We start from the raw sequence: 16,403 nt of genomic DNA on the forward strand, positions 1-16,403 counted from the left end.
TTTTTTTTTTTTTTTTTTTTTTTTTTTTAACAAAGTGCTAGTTAATTACCTAATTAATTTGCTGGGATTGTGAGATTGTCAAACTATCCAACATTGATTAAGAGGTTTGAGATCAAAATATTTTCATTTGTTTGTAGGGGTTTGGGTTGAATCTCCGAGTTTCAAAGATGATGGGTATGGGCCGCCGCCGGCGAAATGGAAGGGGAAATGCCAGGAAGGGCTTAACTTCACTGGATGCAACCGGTAACTGTTTCTTTCAAAATTATTATTTTTGGTGTTTTCAATAAATTTTTGAAGCTAAGATAACATTTATGTGAGACAGACCAGAATTAATCTATTAGATTTTTTTATTAATGCAATCAGATTATCAGTGTCAGATCTTTGATGAATGAAGTCAAAATTCTGACTTGTTTCATGTATTGAAACTCATGAGACAGTTTTACGAATTGAGACTAGACGGTCTGACAAAAATTTGTCATGGAGATTTGTGATCATGGGAGATGTGTACATGCAGGAAGGTGATCGGAGCTCAGTATTTCAACGTGGAAGGCTTTGCTCCGGTGGAGCAAGAGAGTCCGGTGGACTTCGACGGCCACGGCACTCACATAGCCTCCATCGCCGCCGGCCGGATGGTGGAGGGCGCCAGCCTCTACGGCATAGCCGAAGGCACGGCGCGTGGCGGCGTCCCGTCGGCGCGTATCGCCAGCTACAAGGTATGTTGGGGCCAAGGGTGCCAAGACATGGACGTGTTGGCCGGGTTCGACGCCGCCATCGCCGACGGCGTCGACGTCATCTCCCTCTCCGTCGGCGGCCACCCCCGGTCGTTCTTCCAGGACCCCATCGCCATCGGTGGCTACCACGCCATGAAGAAAGGGATTGTCACCACCGCCGCCGCCGGCAACGAAGGGCCTTACTTTGGGACCATCCAAAACGGGTCGCCGTGGCTCATGACGGTGGCCGCCACCAGCATTGACCGGAGATTCGAGTCTGATGTTAAGCTTGGAAACGGAGAAACGCTTTCTGGATTTTCTATCAACACTTTTGAGCTGGGAAAAATGTATCCATTGATCAGTGGAACTCTCGCACAAGACAAGAACGCAACATACCCAGGAAATTACAGGTAAAAACTTCAAGATTTCATCAAATTATTCTGTGGATCCCGGTCCAAAATACACAATTACATACTGAATATTCACAATTTATATATACTGAATATTTACAACTAAATGTTCACAATTTACATACTGAACGTTTATAATTTTGAATTGTGAACATTCAGTATGTAAATTGTTATCGGTCCACTTTGCAAGATATATAAACCCAGGTCCATGGTATAACTATTGGATTTCATCATACACAGCCAAAAAGCCATTTTTTTGGCAACTTGATAGAGTCGATATGTCCGACTGATGCTTTAATAACCATAAAATTCCAAATTTTACTCGGTCAGTAAGAATAATCTATTAACCTTCTTGGTTTGAGCTGTTGGCTAGTTTACGTCTTTTACTGGTTACAAAGTGGGATTTAGCCTATACACACTCTTCAGTAGTGATTGTGGGTTTTTCCTGTCGTCCCACCAAAATAAAAAATTCCACCCCCTCCCCCTTATTTTTCTAGAATTCTTGTTTATTTGATCTGGTGTTTATGCATGCTTACACTTTCCATGACAGTGCCTGTGATTATTTGAGTATAAGCGAGAAACTGGTGAAAGGGAAGATAGTATACTGTCTTAGCAGTGCTTCTCAAGACTACACCATCAAATGGATTCATGGAGTGGGAGTGATTACATCAGACAAACTTCCAGACACTGTTCTTCCCACTATGATACCTGCAACCATTGTTGATATTGAAGATGGTAAAAAGATTGATAAGTATATCAACTCCACCAAGTATGTCTCCACCTTCCATCAACTCAAATTCATGCATAAAATTAGACAACTCACAGTAAGATCAATGAGTTATAAGTAACCTAAGTTGATTTACCTGCTTATGATCTGTTATTGCCTATGCTCAAAGGCAGGTTTACCCTGTAAGACCTACCTTCAGGTAGTGACTGTGGATTTTTTGGTCACTCAAATAATTTTTCTGTCTTCTAATGATTATGTGTGATTTGAAGGGCTCCCACTGCTGAAATATTTAGATCAAGAGCAGTGAAGGCCACTGCACCATCTGTGGCCAGCTTCTCATCCAGGGGACCCCAAACCATCAGCCCCAACATCCTCAAGGTGAGACTACAGGCCAGGCCAGCTGTTTACTTCATTTCTCTGTTTCCTTTTTTTTTTTTTTTTCTTCCGGGGTATTACATTTGGCCTGGATTGACATATATAGCCCGAATGAACAGCCTGATCTCGCGGCACCAGGATTGGGCATTCTCGCTGCATATACACAGCTAACAACCATGACAGGACAGATAGACGACACTCGGGTTGTTAAATACAATGTCGAATCAGGCACATCCATGGCTACTCCTCATGCTGCTGGGGCTGCAGCTTATGTGAAAACCTTCCACCCTGACTGGTCCCCTGCTGCAATCAAATCTGCTCTGATGACCACTGCGAAAGCCATGAAAATTAAGCCAATTGGTGCATATCTAGCCTCAGGGGCAGGCCTAATTAGGCCAACAAAGGCAGTAGCTCCAGGCCTGATTTTCGACATTGACACGAATGGCTACAAAAGTTACCTCTGCAAAGAATGGAACAATGCAACTCTAGGGTCACTAACAGGGAGCGAAGACGACAAATGCTCGAAAATCCCAGCAGCACAGGGAGCAGATGGGCTTAACTATCCATCAATGCATCTGCAGCTCACGAACCCGAACTCCACAACCTTCTCAGCTGTGTTTTATCGCAATGTAACGTACGTTGGGGCTGGCTCAACCGTGTTCAAGGCTAACGTCAAGGCCGCCCAAGCGCTTACAGTCAGCGTGACTCCCAACATCCTGTCGTTCCCGGCCACAAACCAGACGAGGTCATACAAGGTTGTTGTGAGTGGGAGATTCGAAAAGGCGATGTCGTGGTTCCTGGCGGGGTCCCTGATATGGAAGGACAACACACATAGTGTTAGGTGCCCCATTCTTATCTACAGGCAATTGCAAGTAGATGACTGATGGGCTTTAATTTGCTGTGTGTTGAGTGCTGTTTGTTTACTTTTTGCTGTAAACTCATTTGCATCACTTAATAACATCTGTTAAGTTCTGTTGTGCCTGCAAAATGATGACTGCAATACATATATACACAAGGCTAAATTCTTATCATAATATGGAAAAGTACCTACTTACTAAGATGTCACAGTACACTAGACCTAACAGTTCGTGTATACATATTCGTTTAGGGGTCGACACAATAACAACACGGCTAAACATGAATACGACACGTTAAAATTAACGGGTTGAAATTCTGTAAACGGATTGACACGATAGACATGTTTTGTTAATAGGTTTCGAATCATGTCCGATATGACACGAAACTCATTTAAACCTGCTAAACTTATTAATTAATACATATTATTAAAAAAAAAACTAAAATTTGAAGTAAAGTTATATTAAAAAAAGAGAGAGAGAGAGAGAGAGAAAAAAAACCTACCATTTAATCCATCAAACAATTCATAACATTCAATTAACATATTATTTAGAATATTACTTCCAAATATTATATTTTAGGGAAGCCAAAAAAGGTGAGCACCTAGCACGAAAGCTTGCTTGACTATGTAATATAAGGCAAGAAGCAAGGGATTGAACGGCTTCTAATGCTGAAGATGCTATATGTTAATAAAAGTCGTCGTGCATGAGTAAGAAGTAAAAAGCCGTGAAGCAGATTCCTTACTCTACCGCGAAAGCATTATAAAGGCACAAGAGTTTTTTTGTTGCACCAAGGAAACGGATGTTAAGTTAGTAAAGTCAAGCTTTACTAACTAACAAGTGTATGTGCTTTACCCCTGTTTGTTTAGTTAGTAAATTCAAGCTTTTTGATAGGAGTAGGTGCTTGCTAAGGCATTATTCACTCTATACTTGAAACTAACAAGTGTATGTGGGATTTCTATCTTGTTATAAAAAAGGGGAGTTGGGTAAAGCAAACTCTTTCTTTGGAGGAGTACGAGCTTAGTCAAGTAGAGTCAGGTTGCGCTGTTTGATATTTCGATTGAAAACAAATCAAAAGGACTATGCCGATACGACTGAATATGCCTTAGAAAGGTCAACCCTTCCCCTACGATACCAAAAAAATTAGGCCGAACTTCTAACTCTCACGCCTCCATAGAAAAATATTGTGGCGACGTAGACCTAAGTAGTTGGATCCTTGGGAACCCTCTCAAGTACCGCCATTTGTGCTTAATATATGAACTGCAGACATATAATGTAATAAATTATAAATTAATTTTCTATTAAAAATTTTATTTTATTAGTATATAAATTGTGCAAACTTATACAAATAACAAATATTTTATCATAGTTTGTATTTAATTTATTGTGTATTTTAAAATATGTTATGAAATATATTAAAGATGCAATGTTTTAATATATTATTTCATATTATTCATTTGTTTTAATCGTATCCCTTCAATAGATATTTTAAATAAAAGAATTCTTTCTTTTATTATACTATATAACAATGAGTTTTAAAGGTTTATAAACATGGTTGTGTAAACGGGTTAAAGCAATAATATTAACAAGTTAAACTAGTTTTTAATAGGTTTTAAGTTTAAGCGGTTACTCGATAAGGTCATTGCCGAGTCAACCCGTTAACTACCCATCCTCTCTATTTCAATTGTCACTAGCAACCTGTTAAGTTTGAAAACCAAATCCATTTTTTTTCATATATAAATTTCAATTGTCACTAGCAACCTGTTAAGCTTGAAAACCAAATCCATTTTTTTTTTCATATATAAAAAAGGTTGAACTTTTCCATCGTCAAAATAATTAGGACTTGGAATTTCTATGCCTGAGAACTCTAGTAGTCTAAGATTCCTATTAAATTAGCCTAAAATATGTATAAATAGTACCACATAAAAGATGAACTCACCCTCGCTCTATTCCCATAGTGATCCGAGACCTCATCAAACTGGAGAATCAAATCTCATTTTTCATTCTTGAAATGATGTATGATCTTATGAAGACTATCAATGGTGATTCACTAGAAGTACTTACCTTAAATTTTTCAATCTGGCATTGCAAGGAGAGATGAAGAAATTCTCAAATGTTTATTAGTAGTAACTGCAGAACCAAAAATATATGAATTAAAATATAATTGTTTTTGACAAATATTAGTATATAAGTTGTGCAAACTTATACAAATAACAAATATTTTATCATAGTTTGTATTTAATTTCTTGTGTATTTTAAAATATGTTATGAAATATATTAAAGAATGTTTTAATATATTATTTCATATTATCTATTTGTTTCAAGAATTCTTTCATTTATTATACTATATAACAATGAATTTTAGAGGGTTATAAACATGATTGTGGAAACGGGTTAACATAGATAATATTAAGTAGTTAAACTAGTTTTTAATAGGTTTTAAGTTTAACGGGTTGACCTGATACAGTCATTGTCGGGTCAACCCATTAGCTACTCATCCTCTCTATTCCAATTGTCACTAGTAACCTGCTGAAACTTGAGAATAAAATCTTATTTTTCATATATAAAAAGGATTGAGCTTTTCCTTCCCAAAATAATTAAGACTCAATGGAAATACTATTCCTAAAGATTCTAAGTAGTCTAAGATTCTTATTCTTTATAAAATTAGCCTAAAATATGTATAAATAGTATTGGTTCACTCGAGTTATCTACCAGCAAACCAACAACCCGTGGCATACATATCACCATATTGCTACAAAGATCTGGAATAAGACAAGGCCAGTAAAAGCAAACAGCAAACAACTTCCTGAAAATAAATTTTAAGAAAGCCACACTCATTGCCATAAATGACTACACCACCGCACTCTTCGTCAAAATAAATTTCAAGAAAGCCACACTCATTGCCCTAAATGACTACACCACCACCCTCTTCATCACTGCATCGCAGTGGAACAGCGCACCCCGCATATTCGAACACACTCTTACATTGCCTTCATGAGTTGCCTGATCAATTTCACCATCACCACTATACCAGTATTTAACAGAATGACCGACACATCCTTTACCTGTTTCACAAACGGGAGAAAATTGCGCTATCAATATTAAAATTCATACTTTAACAGCAACTGGGCAACACTGAAGCGCACCTATTTCAGTACACCTTAGTCTTTCATCTTAGTTTTGTCTGTTTTTCTTCTATTAGTTCTGGTAGGTATACAAACTGTAATAGTCATTTTGAGCTACATAGCCTAGCATATATAATTTGGTTTTTTCTACTGCTTCAATCATTTTGAACTACATAGCTTAGCATATATAATTGGGTTTTCCTACTACTTCTTCAATGCTGCCACCCAAGGCAAGTATTTTCTTATACAATTTTAAAAATATGTACTTTGTGCCCTTAAAATTTTTGCTGAGAATTGCACTTTTTTACAAGTCAATAGAACGTTCAAGTGTATTTTATGACAATGTAAATCCATGGCAAACAGGGCAAAGAGCATAAATGTAGGAGTAGTTTTTATGCCATTGGCACCTGAACTTCAATAACTGGTAATTCATTGAAATCTAATCATTATATTATAAAGCAGATAGGGTGGTGGACTCTTAAAACCATCAAGTTTTGAAATCCAATCATTATGGGCGGTGGACAAATGAAACCATCAAGTTTATTTATTATGTATTTTATCAATTCAAGCAACTAGGGAAAACAATGGATGGAAAGAAACAGAAGGCTTCAGATCTTAGAGGCAAAGGTGAGACCCTGGTTTGCCATTTCGTCCAAGCTAAGAGCAGGAGGCTGAACTCTAGCGACTTTCGCAATAGCCTTGTTCTCTTCTGGAGTCCCGCTCTCCAAGAATGCACCAACAACCTTGCCATTTTGGATCCAGTACTGTCCAAACTTGTGCGTTGGAGATTTTGGGTCATTATCTCCAAATAACACTGTTTCACCTACGTTGTCACCATAGAACTGCCAAGACAAATCAAAGGCACGGGAATAGAAGTATGGAAGGTAGTCATACTCATCAATGGATGTCCCCTTTTCACTTGCAAAAATGGCCTGCAACAGAAATACAATAGGCCTTTAATGTCACTTAAGAATCAGGTGATAAACTTTAACCCAGTTCTATAACTGAAGAGCTGATATAGAATAAGACTTGAGAACTCAAGACTGATAATATTTGCAGAGAATAGACCAATGAATTGAGCAGGCAGCCAATCATATAAGATCACAGCTAAAAATAACACACCTTTACAGCCTGTTCAGCAGATTTGCGAGCATGATCAACATGTTCAACTCGTCTCTGCTCATTGTATAGCTTCAAAGGGAAAGTGACTACATCACCAACAGCATATACACCAGGAACACTGGTCTTAAAGAAAGCATCAGTCTGCAACAAAACTTCTCCATATAAGAAAATACATCCGGAAATTCAAGGCAGGACGCAACATGAAGTGTTAACATTATATGAAACAATGAATAAATAAATAAATAGCCATTCAATAGTATTAGCTGAACTTAGAAAGTTGGACCTTGCAGATGTCAGATTGGTTCTATTGTACAAATATAATAGACTTTTCTTCCCCAGTTTTGTTCCCAGTCTTTACAATTTTTTCCCCAATGAAGTATATTTCAAATTGGATGAGATCAATGGTTGTAACCATATTATCCGGCATAAATTTTTAAAGCTATAAAAAAATTAAATCTCTTGCGAAAAATGACAACAATAAAACCAAAAAAATCAAAAAAAGAGAGCTTTATCCAACATAGTTCAAATAGTATAACAAAGTTATACACTTTTACAGACCATGATTAAAAGATTTAGAATAAATTAACATACAGGAAAAAGAGGTGAGAAGTACAATGTTTCTAAGTGGGATTTAGAAATTTAGTCGGCACCAACATTGCCCTTGTAATTGTATAATTTCTGGTGTAGTTTAATAATTCTAGATAGATTCTTGAAGAATGATCAAGAAGTACCTTAATTCCCCCTTTCTCCTCCTCAACCTGCCCTTTAAATAATGTTGTAAGAGGCTTTGCACCAACACCTACAACTACAATGTCAGCTTCCAAAGACCTACCATCCTTCAGTTTAACTTCCTTTACCTGACAAATCCAAATAAACACCGTATAAAGTTTATAGGAAGATTTTCCAAATACAGAAAGTACTCATAATAACTAAAATGCAAGTGAGACATACCTCCCCATTAGGATGGGTGTCAAACCCAACTGCTACAGTACCTTTGATGATTTTGATTCCCTTGTTTTCATAGTATCCTTCATAGAAAGCTGCTATGCTAGCTGTGAAAAGCCTAGGCACTGTGTTTCATAAGTTAGACAATAAGGTCCAGGGAAAATACGCAAAAATGTCATAAACTAAAAAAAAATGTAGCTGTTTACTTACTGCACCATGGTTCTGGAAATACCATAGTAACATCAATGTTGTTCATCCTGAGCACAGCACTGAGTTCAAGTCCAATGTACCCTCCTCCAACAACAACAGCTTTTCCATTTTTCTTTGCCTTTATTGCTTCAACAAGCTTATCTGCTTCATCAATTTCTCTCAAGTAGAAGATGTTTTTGGAGTCAGCACCTTGTACACCAAAATCCGACAACCTCAGAACCTGAGAATTGACAGAAAAACAAATGACAGTAATGGATATGGAAAGAAAAAAGAAGACGACGACAAATCCCCTTAATGTCTACAATACTCACTGTGGAACCAGTTGCAATAATCAACACTTCATATTTAAATGATTCTCCAGCAGCACTAATAAGTGTCTTTGAAGCAACATCTGCTTCCACAATTTCTGTACTGAGGATCAATGAAATCCCTGAAAACATATAAACAAGATCACTAGAAATCCTTCCAAAAGAACATGGTGAAAGTGGAATCCCAAGATCCATAATTTCTACTTCCTACTAAACAAGCCATGTTATAATGTCTAACATAAATCTGGGAGGGTAAATAAATACCTTTCTCTGTGTACCACTCAGGGAGTAGTCTCTCACCTCCACTCCCAACACATACATGGAAGCCTGGGAGTCTTGCAGCACCTGGAGAACATAAAATCAAATGAATAAAATAAAAGAAATATTTGGCAGGAAAACCCCGCTCAGTAATCCAAAGAAAAAGTATCACTACTGCATTAAAGGATGATGTAGAGCAACAAGTTTGTGTTAAAGATTAATTACATATTTGGCAAAGTTTAGATACAAGACTAATCATTCATCTAATTTACTAAAAGGCATACCTTCAGGAAAGAGATACCCTTTGCTAAGAGCTGGGCGTTCGTATGGAGCCACCTGAAATAATAACAAGAACAATAATGCATTGTGAAATACATGCAGTGCATAAATTTTAACCCAAGTATAACAAGAAATTTTATAAAAAAATAAAAAATAAAAATGAACATAATGGTTTTGGAGATGAATGAGTTAAGATAACGAAGCAAGTTAAGTGCTTTAAGTAGACAGATATTGACCAGAGTGGGAGTTGGGGGATGGGGATGGACACAACTAAACCATGCTCAGAAAGTATAGCTCACTCAATCACTTTACAAAAGTGCATCTAAGGATCTATAGATCAAAGCTTTTAGTTTAGATCAATCCAGAAACAGATATCCCATTAAACCAAATGATCTGGTAAAGAGAAGAATATTCCAAAGTACATACTGCCTCTTTGGAAATAAGTGCTAGTTCACCAGGCTTAACTCCCTGTTTGGAAAATTCCCTAGCAGCATAACCCTGTGAAGTCAATCAAATCAAATCATCAAATCCCCAGTCTAAAAAAATATGCATAGATAATACACTGATGAGGTAGTGACAGTAAACTCAAAGTAGAAATCTTCTTAAGAGTACCGAATAAGTATCAAAGCTAAAATTTGATATTACAACAATTCACTAATGCAAAACCGCAGCGGAAAAATAAACAAAACGGAGTATAATAGATAAATAGCTCTAAGCACACATCATTTTCAGATCTACATGGAGTCTAATTGAGCCACAATCTGATCCTCAGAATTCAACTAAAGCCATAATTAAATTCACAAATTGCAAAATTTCAAAGAAGTTAAAGATCAAGCAAAACGAAGTGAAATATTAGGAATAGATCGACGATCGATCGGCGAGAAGCGAGAGATACTTACGGCAGCAACGCCGCCACCGAGAATCACATACTTGAATGACTTCCCCGCCATAGCTCCGATTCAACGAACAGATGTTGGTCGCTCCTTCTCTAGCGTAGTAGAAATGGAAAAACCCGTACGGACAAACTTGAGACGAAGTAGACAGTAGAGGTTAGACTGTTATTTATATAGTGTTGGACCGTTGCTCGGGGCACGGTGATTGGCTGATCGGGCCAATCTGAACACGCGGAGATTCGTCTGCCGTTCAAACTGCTGACTGTACAGCTGCCACGAAAGCACGCCTTTATCTTCTTGGTGAAAGAAAAATCTTCTCCGTGTATTTTAAGAAAAATCTTCTCCCTCTATTTCAAGCCGCATGAAGTGAGTCTTACAAATGAGGAAGTCATGGATTCGAGTCTCGGGAGAATATTAACTTGTTAGGCTCCAGTAGATTGAAAAAATATATATGAACAAATTACATGTAACAGGGTCAATAGTACTAAAAAAAATGGTAATACAAGAGTCGGTGGAAGAATCAGTACCTGTCATCCGGTGTCTACCAACTGAACTATTCGTACGGACTTTTTTTTAAAAAAAAAAGAAAAAAAAGAGAGCGTTTTTGGAGACAACAACGAGAAGGAAGAAGAGATTTCATTATCGAATAGTCCCAACTGACTGAAAAGATACAACTCAAGGAAAGGAACAAAACAAAGAACAACTCAACAAAGATTGTGACTAGCTAAGCTAAGAGCTTAAGTAATTAAGGTGAATAAGGTAAGCCGGAATGAGTTTTTTTGAGTCCTTTAACAGTAATTGACACGCCACTGTGTCCTGATATACCAAGGGCAAAGTAGATACCCTGCTTTGCCATTTCGTCCATGCTAAGAGCAGCAGGTTGAACTCTAGCAACTAATGCAATAGCTTCGGTCTCTTCCACAGTCCCGCTCTCCAAGAACACACCCACAACCTTACCATTGTCAATCCAGTACTGTCCAAACTTGTGAGTTGGAGATTTCGGGTCAGGATCTCCAAATAACACTGTTTCACCCACGTTGTCTCCATAGAACTGCCAAGACAAATCAAAGGTCTTGGAGTAGAAGAATGGAAGGTAGTCATACTCTTCGATGGTCGTCCCCTGTTCACTTGCATAAATTGCCTGCAACAACAATACAAATTTCTCGAAGTTTCAGTTCACATTCACAAACTCTTAAGAACTCAACTCTTTATGCTTCAGTAGGTTGAGAAAATAGTTATGAACAGATACTGCATGTAACAGAGTCAGTAGTACTCAAAAAAAAAAAACCCAAGTCTGTTTCAAGATACTATTAGACTTCAATCATATAATAGCATAAGAAATCACACCTTTACAGCCTGTTCAGCAGATCTACGAGCATGATCAACATGTTCAACTCGTCTAACATCATCGTATATCTTACAATGGAAAGAGGATACATCACCAATAGCATATACATCAGGAACATTGGTCCTAAGGAAAGCATCAGTCTGCAACAAAACCGGACCTCTCCATATAAGAAAACACATCTAGAAACTCAATGCAAGAGGGCACAACATAAAGTGCCAGTATTATATGAATAAATGAGTAAACAAATAACCATTCTAGACAGATTATATGAATTTAATTGGATCCACCATTGGCCTTATAGTTGAAATATTTCTAGACAGATTCTTGAAGGAGATAGGATCGAGATGCACCTTAATTCCCCCCACCTCCTCCTTAAGTTGCCAATAAAATAATGTTGTAGTAGGCATTGCACCAACACCTACAGCTACAATATCAGCTTCAAGTGCCCTACCATCAGCTAGTAAAACATTCTTTACCTGAGAAATGCAAACAAATACCCTATAAAGTTTATAGCAAGATTTTCCTAATACAGAAAGTACACATATTAACTAAAATGTGCGAGGTATACCTCCCCATTAGGATGGGCTTCAAACCCAATTGCTACAGTACCTTTGATGATTTTGATTCCCTTGTTCTTATAGTATCCTTCATAGAAGGCTGCTATGCCTGCTGTGAAAAGCCTAGGCACTGAATGTGATAAGTTAGATAATAAGGTCCCAGGAGAAATGTCATAGAATCATAAACCAAAAACATATTGTGGCTGTTTACTTACTGCACCATGGTTCTGGGAATACCATAGTAACATCTAAGTTGTTCATACTGAGCGAAGCACTGATCTCAACTGCAATGTACCCTCCACCAATAACAACAGCTTTTCCAGTTTTCTTCGCATCTATTGCTTGCGAAATCTGTTCTGCTTCATCGATATCTCTCAAGTAGAAGATGTTTTTGGCGTTTGCACCTCGTAAACCACAATCCGACAACCTCAGAACCTGAGAATCAAAAAATAAAATAAAACTGATGGTAATGGATATGGGACAAAAAAACAAAACTGAAAAATCCCCTTAATGTCAACGATAATCACTGTGGAACCAGTTGCAATAATCAACACGTTATATTTAAATGCTTCTCCAGCAGCACTAATAAGTGTCTTCGAAGCAACATCTGCTTCCACAATTTCTGTATTCATGATCAACGAAATCCCTGAAAACATATAGACAAGACAAGATCACTACAAATCCTCCCAAAAGAATATGGTGAAAGTAGAAGCCCAAGATACATAATTTCAAACTCCTGTTAAACAAGCCATGTTATAAATGTCTAAGATAAATTTGGGAGGGTAAATAAAAACCTTTCTCCTCATACCACTCAGGGAGTAATATCTCCCATCCAGCTCCAGCACATACATGAAAGCTTGGGAGTCTTTGTCTTGAAGCTCCTGGAGAAAACCAAATCAAATGAATAAATTTGAAGAAATACTTGGCAGGAAAAACCTGCAGCTCAGTAATCCAGAACAAATATCATTGCTTCACTAATTTGGCCCCCATTTGTCTGATTTACTAAAGGGCATACCTTCAGGAAAGAGATATCCTTTGCTAAGAGCAGCTCGTTCATATGGAGCCACCTGAAATAACAACAACATTAACAATAATAATAATAATGCATTGTGAAATAATTTCTCAGAGAGTATAGCTGCACTCAACCAATATACAAAAGTTCAACTGAGGATCATCAATAACAACTCAAAGCTTTTAATTTAGATCAATTTCCATTAAAACAAATCATGCCGTAAAGAGAAGAATATTCCAAAGTACATACTGACTCTCTGGAAATAATTGCTAGTTCACCAGGCTGAACTCCCTGATTGGCAAATTCCCTAGCAGCATAGCCCTGCAAAGACACAATTCAAATCATCAAATCCCCAAAACTAGGAGATTATTACAGCTTCAAGCATACATCATTTTCGGATCTATACGGAGCCTAATTGAATCACAATCTGATCCTCAAAATTCAACCAAATCCATAACTAAATTCACAAATTGAAAAAACTAAAACTCAAAGCGAAACGCAGAGGAAACATTAGGAAGGAATCTAATTAACGACGATATGATCGATCGGCGAGAAGCGAGAGATACTTACGGCAGAAACGCCGCCGCCGAGAATCACATACTTGAATGACTTCTCCGCCATAGCTCCGATTCAACAAACAGCGCTTTGTTACAGCCTTGCCAAGTCGGAATACCGTAGCCATGCATGCATAAGGAGAGCGTAGACATGGTAATAAAAAACCGAGAAGAAAGCGTAAATGCCGACACACCTTGCAGATTGTGCGATGAATTAACAGCCTGAGTTCGTTATGGCTCCTATGTTTCAGCTTTTCTCGTTATTTTTTCCTATTTAAATTAAAGCATGTAATAAAGATGACACAAAAACTCGCAACCAATGATACATGATAAATGATAAATGATAAATTAGGTTAACTCACTAAGAACAATGGATTAATTTGGAGTGTGTGACTAAGTGAAAGAGACTCATTCATCTTTAACCAAAAGTCAATAGTTTAATCCTCAGCTACTACAAATTTTAAATACAAGAATTATACTTCACCTACTTGATCACTCATGAATTATACTTCACCTACTTGATCACTCATTTGAGGGAGCCTATACAGTGGCTGGTATTGGACCCGTAGTCCTTGCTAGGCACGACTGGACCTAGACCGACTTATTCCGAGACTTTTTCCAACCTTCTAGATTACCGAGCTTATGCACTTGGCTTATATGTGGTTCTCGATTGTCCCTACTTACCCGGCCTATTTAGCCCGAGATCGATAAATCCGACAACAAGACTATATTTTCAGGAACATCTAGGCACTTGTGTGGCCCCTCTTTTGTCCCAACCAAAGCCTATGCATGGATTCCACGTGCCTCCCATGCTGGAGGGTTGGAATTTGTTCTCTCCTCCTAACTATAAATATCGCATGTATTACTGAGAGAGGAACTTTTGGCTGATTCAAACAAGTAGACTAGTGAAGGACCCTCAACGGTCCGGTCTAATGCGTATTTGTACTTGTGGTCATAGCCGAGAGTATTTTCGACATCATAACTTATTAAAGGCTTGAAACCAAAACATCTAATTAAACAGAAAGAGACCCACTTTATATCATTTATTAATAATTTTATAAACATTTTTATTGATTACAATAAGAATCCAACATTACTATAAAAATTAATGAAACTAAGAATTATGCTCCTGTGTTCCCGCAGGTCTTGATACAAGTACAGGGATTCTCACGTTGTGTATAGAGTCACTCCAAATTATAGACCCAGACAAGTACATTGTCTCTTCATTTGGGTAGTTTCCTGTCAAAGAAACCTGAAACGATTTCTTCTCGTTCACACTGTCGAATGACAAAACATTGGGAGAAACCTCAATGGAAAGACCCTTTGGTGCTTCGACTGTCGCCTTGTAAACTGCCGACGCTTCCCCAACGTTGGTGACAGTACGATGAAACACTCCAACAATCTTGGGATTATTGTTAGAAACGGTGTTGAAGTTTAAATTGATAGTGGGATAGTTGAGTCCGTCTTCTCCATTTGGGTATAGAATTCTCGAGCAGTCTTTGGTTGTGTTACCAGTGATTTGTTGTAATAAGTTGGAACTATTGTATCCAATTTTGCAGAGGAAACTTATGTAGGCAGCTTCATCAATGTCGAAAACCAGGCCGGGATTTGTGGCTGCTGTCGGGTCAATCATCCCCGCTCCATATGCTAGCTCCAGATCTACGTCCTTCACCCCTAGAGGTTTTGCTGAAATCGATACAATATAAAATGTTGTTAGGGCATCCTCAATAGTGAAAAAAATCTGATACCACAAAAAAAATTAAAAACAAAGGAGTTGATGCGTCAGCGGGCGCGTGCACTGGCTGGGCGCGATCCGTGCGCCTCACCCATACCAGTGCAGCTTTTCCTTTCCTTTTATCTTTCTAGTGGGTCCCACAAAAAAACAATAATTACAGGAGGAGCTAAAAAAATTCTCTCTCATCATCCACATCACTCACTTTGTCTAATAAATTGGTCCAAAATCCACTAGTGTGGATGACCTTATTATGTCGTGAAATCGGGAATAGCTAATGCTAGCAATGTTAATTTTAAGAAGTCGGCAATAGCTAATGCGAGCTAGCTAGACCCTTCATAATGATATCAAAGCTAATCCGCAAAACCAACAAAAATTTTAAGCCCTAACTCGCCCTACAGAAAGGCAATTTAAAACCGATCAACAAGTTTTGACCCACTTTGACATCCTACCTGTTGTCATCAAGGCTGACTTGATTGCGGCAGGTGACCAATCAGGATGGAAAGACTTAACATAGGCAGCTGCAGCTGAAACATGCGGGCAAGACATGGATGTTCCCGACAAAACGTTGTAGTCCGAGGTTCTTTTATCATCTATGTCACCACTTATAGAAGTCAAACGTGAATATCCCGCCAATATGTTCAACCCCGGCGCTGAGATATCAGGCTATACATACACGTACATGACATAAAAAATCAAGAATTGTGTGTAAGAACAAATAATAAAAGGTCAAAAGTATGAGTCCACTAAACTCCACTATGACCTTAAATCAGGGATACACTAACACCTAAATTAGGGATCCACTAATTTATGTTTTGTTCTTATTCAGAAAGTGGTGCAAATAATTAAGAATAGGAAAATTTTCATGATTAGTGCATTGATGGAATGCAACTATATAAAGGCCATCAAAATCCCCTCACTGCTTGACATACAGTCTTGTACACCATCTGAGAGAGTTGAGTCAAGTGAGAGAAAAATAATTAG

General features: G+C 37.9%; 3 protein-coding genes and 1 pseudogene across 3 annotated transcripts in view; 1 reads left to right on the forward strand and 3 right to left on the reverse strand.

Annotated features, from left to right (window-relative positions):
- LOC116006748 (subtilisin-like protease SBT4.15) overlaps positions 1-3,106 on the forward strand; it is a 5,065-nt gene extending 1,959 nt beyond the window's left edge. Inside the window, exons 5-9 of the mRNA XM_031247237.1 lie at positions 138-243; positions 515-1,120; positions 1,671-1,889; positions 2,117-2,225; positions 2,342-3,106. Of these exons, the coding sequence (XP_031103097.1) occupies positions 138-243; positions 515-1,120; positions 1,671-1,889; positions 2,117-2,225; positions 2,342-3,106 (1,805 nt within the window). The remainder of the gene's footprint in view (positions 1-137; positions 244-514; positions 1,121-1,670; positions 1,890-2,116; positions 2,226-2,341) is intronic.
- A 3,508-nt stretch (positions 3,107-6,614) lies between these two features.
- On the reverse strand, positions 6,615-10,367 carry LOC116006714 (monodehydroascorbate reductase). The gene is made up of 10 exons (XM_031247200.1): positions 10,223-10,367; positions 9,750-9,821; positions 9,329-9,380; positions 9,051-9,131; positions 8,790-8,908; positions 8,479-8,698; positions 8,275-8,393; positions 8,055-8,180; positions 7,324-7,464; positions 6,615-7,133 (listed from the first exon to the last, which is right to left on the reverse strand). The coding sequence occupies exons 1-10, from the start codon at positions 10,271-10,273 to the stop codon at positions 6,810-6,812; spliced, it is 1,305 nt and encodes a 434-aa protein (XP_031103060.1). The 5' UTR covers positions 10,274-10,367; the 3' UTR covers positions 6,615-6,809.
- A 468-nt stretch (positions 10,368-10,835) lies between these two features.
- On the reverse strand, positions 10,836-13,913 carry LOC116006715 (monodehydroascorbate reductase-like). Its single transcript, XM_031247201.1, has 10 exons — positions 13,704-13,913; positions 13,383-13,454; positions 13,137-13,188; positions 12,916-13,002; positions 12,649-12,767; positions 12,337-12,556; positions 12,133-12,251; positions 11,915-12,040; positions 11,564-11,704; positions 10,836-11,357 (listed from the first exon to the last, which is right to left on the reverse strand). The coding sequence occupies exons 1-10, from the start codon at positions 13,752-13,754 to the stop codon at positions 10,962-10,964; spliced, it is 1,383 nt and encodes a 460-aa protein (XP_031103061.1). The 5' UTR covers positions 13,755-13,913; the 3' UTR covers positions 10,836-10,961.
- An 888-nt stretch (positions 13,914-14,801) lies between these two features.
- Positions 14,802-16,403, reverse strand: part of LOC116006749 — a 12,626-nt pseudogene continuing 11,024 nt past the window's right edge.

This window comes from Ipomoea triloba, chromosome 15, assembly GCF_003576645.1.
Source record: "Ipomoea triloba cultivar NCNSP0323 chromosome 15, ASM357664v1".
Lineage (NCBI taxonomy): Eukaryota > Viridiplantae > Streptophyta > Magnoliopsida > Solanales > Convolvulaceae > Ipomoea > Ipomoea triloba.

Bases quoted from the DNA above. Each gene is read 5' to 3' on its own strand.
- LOC116006714 (XM_031247200.1), bottom strand. From the start codon at position 10,273: ATGGCGGGGAAGTCATTCAAGTATGTGATTCTCGGTGGCGGCGTTGCT. The intron at 9,132-9,328 runs GTATGCCTTTTA...TATGTTCTCCAG, and splicing joins AGGGTATCTCTTTCCTGAAG to GTGCTGCAAGACTCCCAGGC. The intron at 8,181-8,274 runs GTATGTCTCACT...TGGATTTGTCAG, and splicing joins ACACCCATCCTAATGGGGAG to GTAAAGGAAGTTAAACTGAA.
- LOC116006715 (XM_031247201.1), bottom strand. From the start codon at position 13,754: ATGGCGGAGAAGTCATTCAAGTATGTGATTCTCGGCGGCGGCGTTTCT. The intron at 12,768-12,915 runs GTTTTTATTTAC...ATATGTTTTCAG, and splicing joins TGAGTGGTATGAGGAGAAAG to GGATTTCGTTGATCATGAAT. The intron at 12,557-12,648 runs GTGATTATCGTT...TTTGATTCTCAG, and splicing joins TTATTGCAACTGGTTCCACA to GTTCTGAGGTTGTCGGATTG.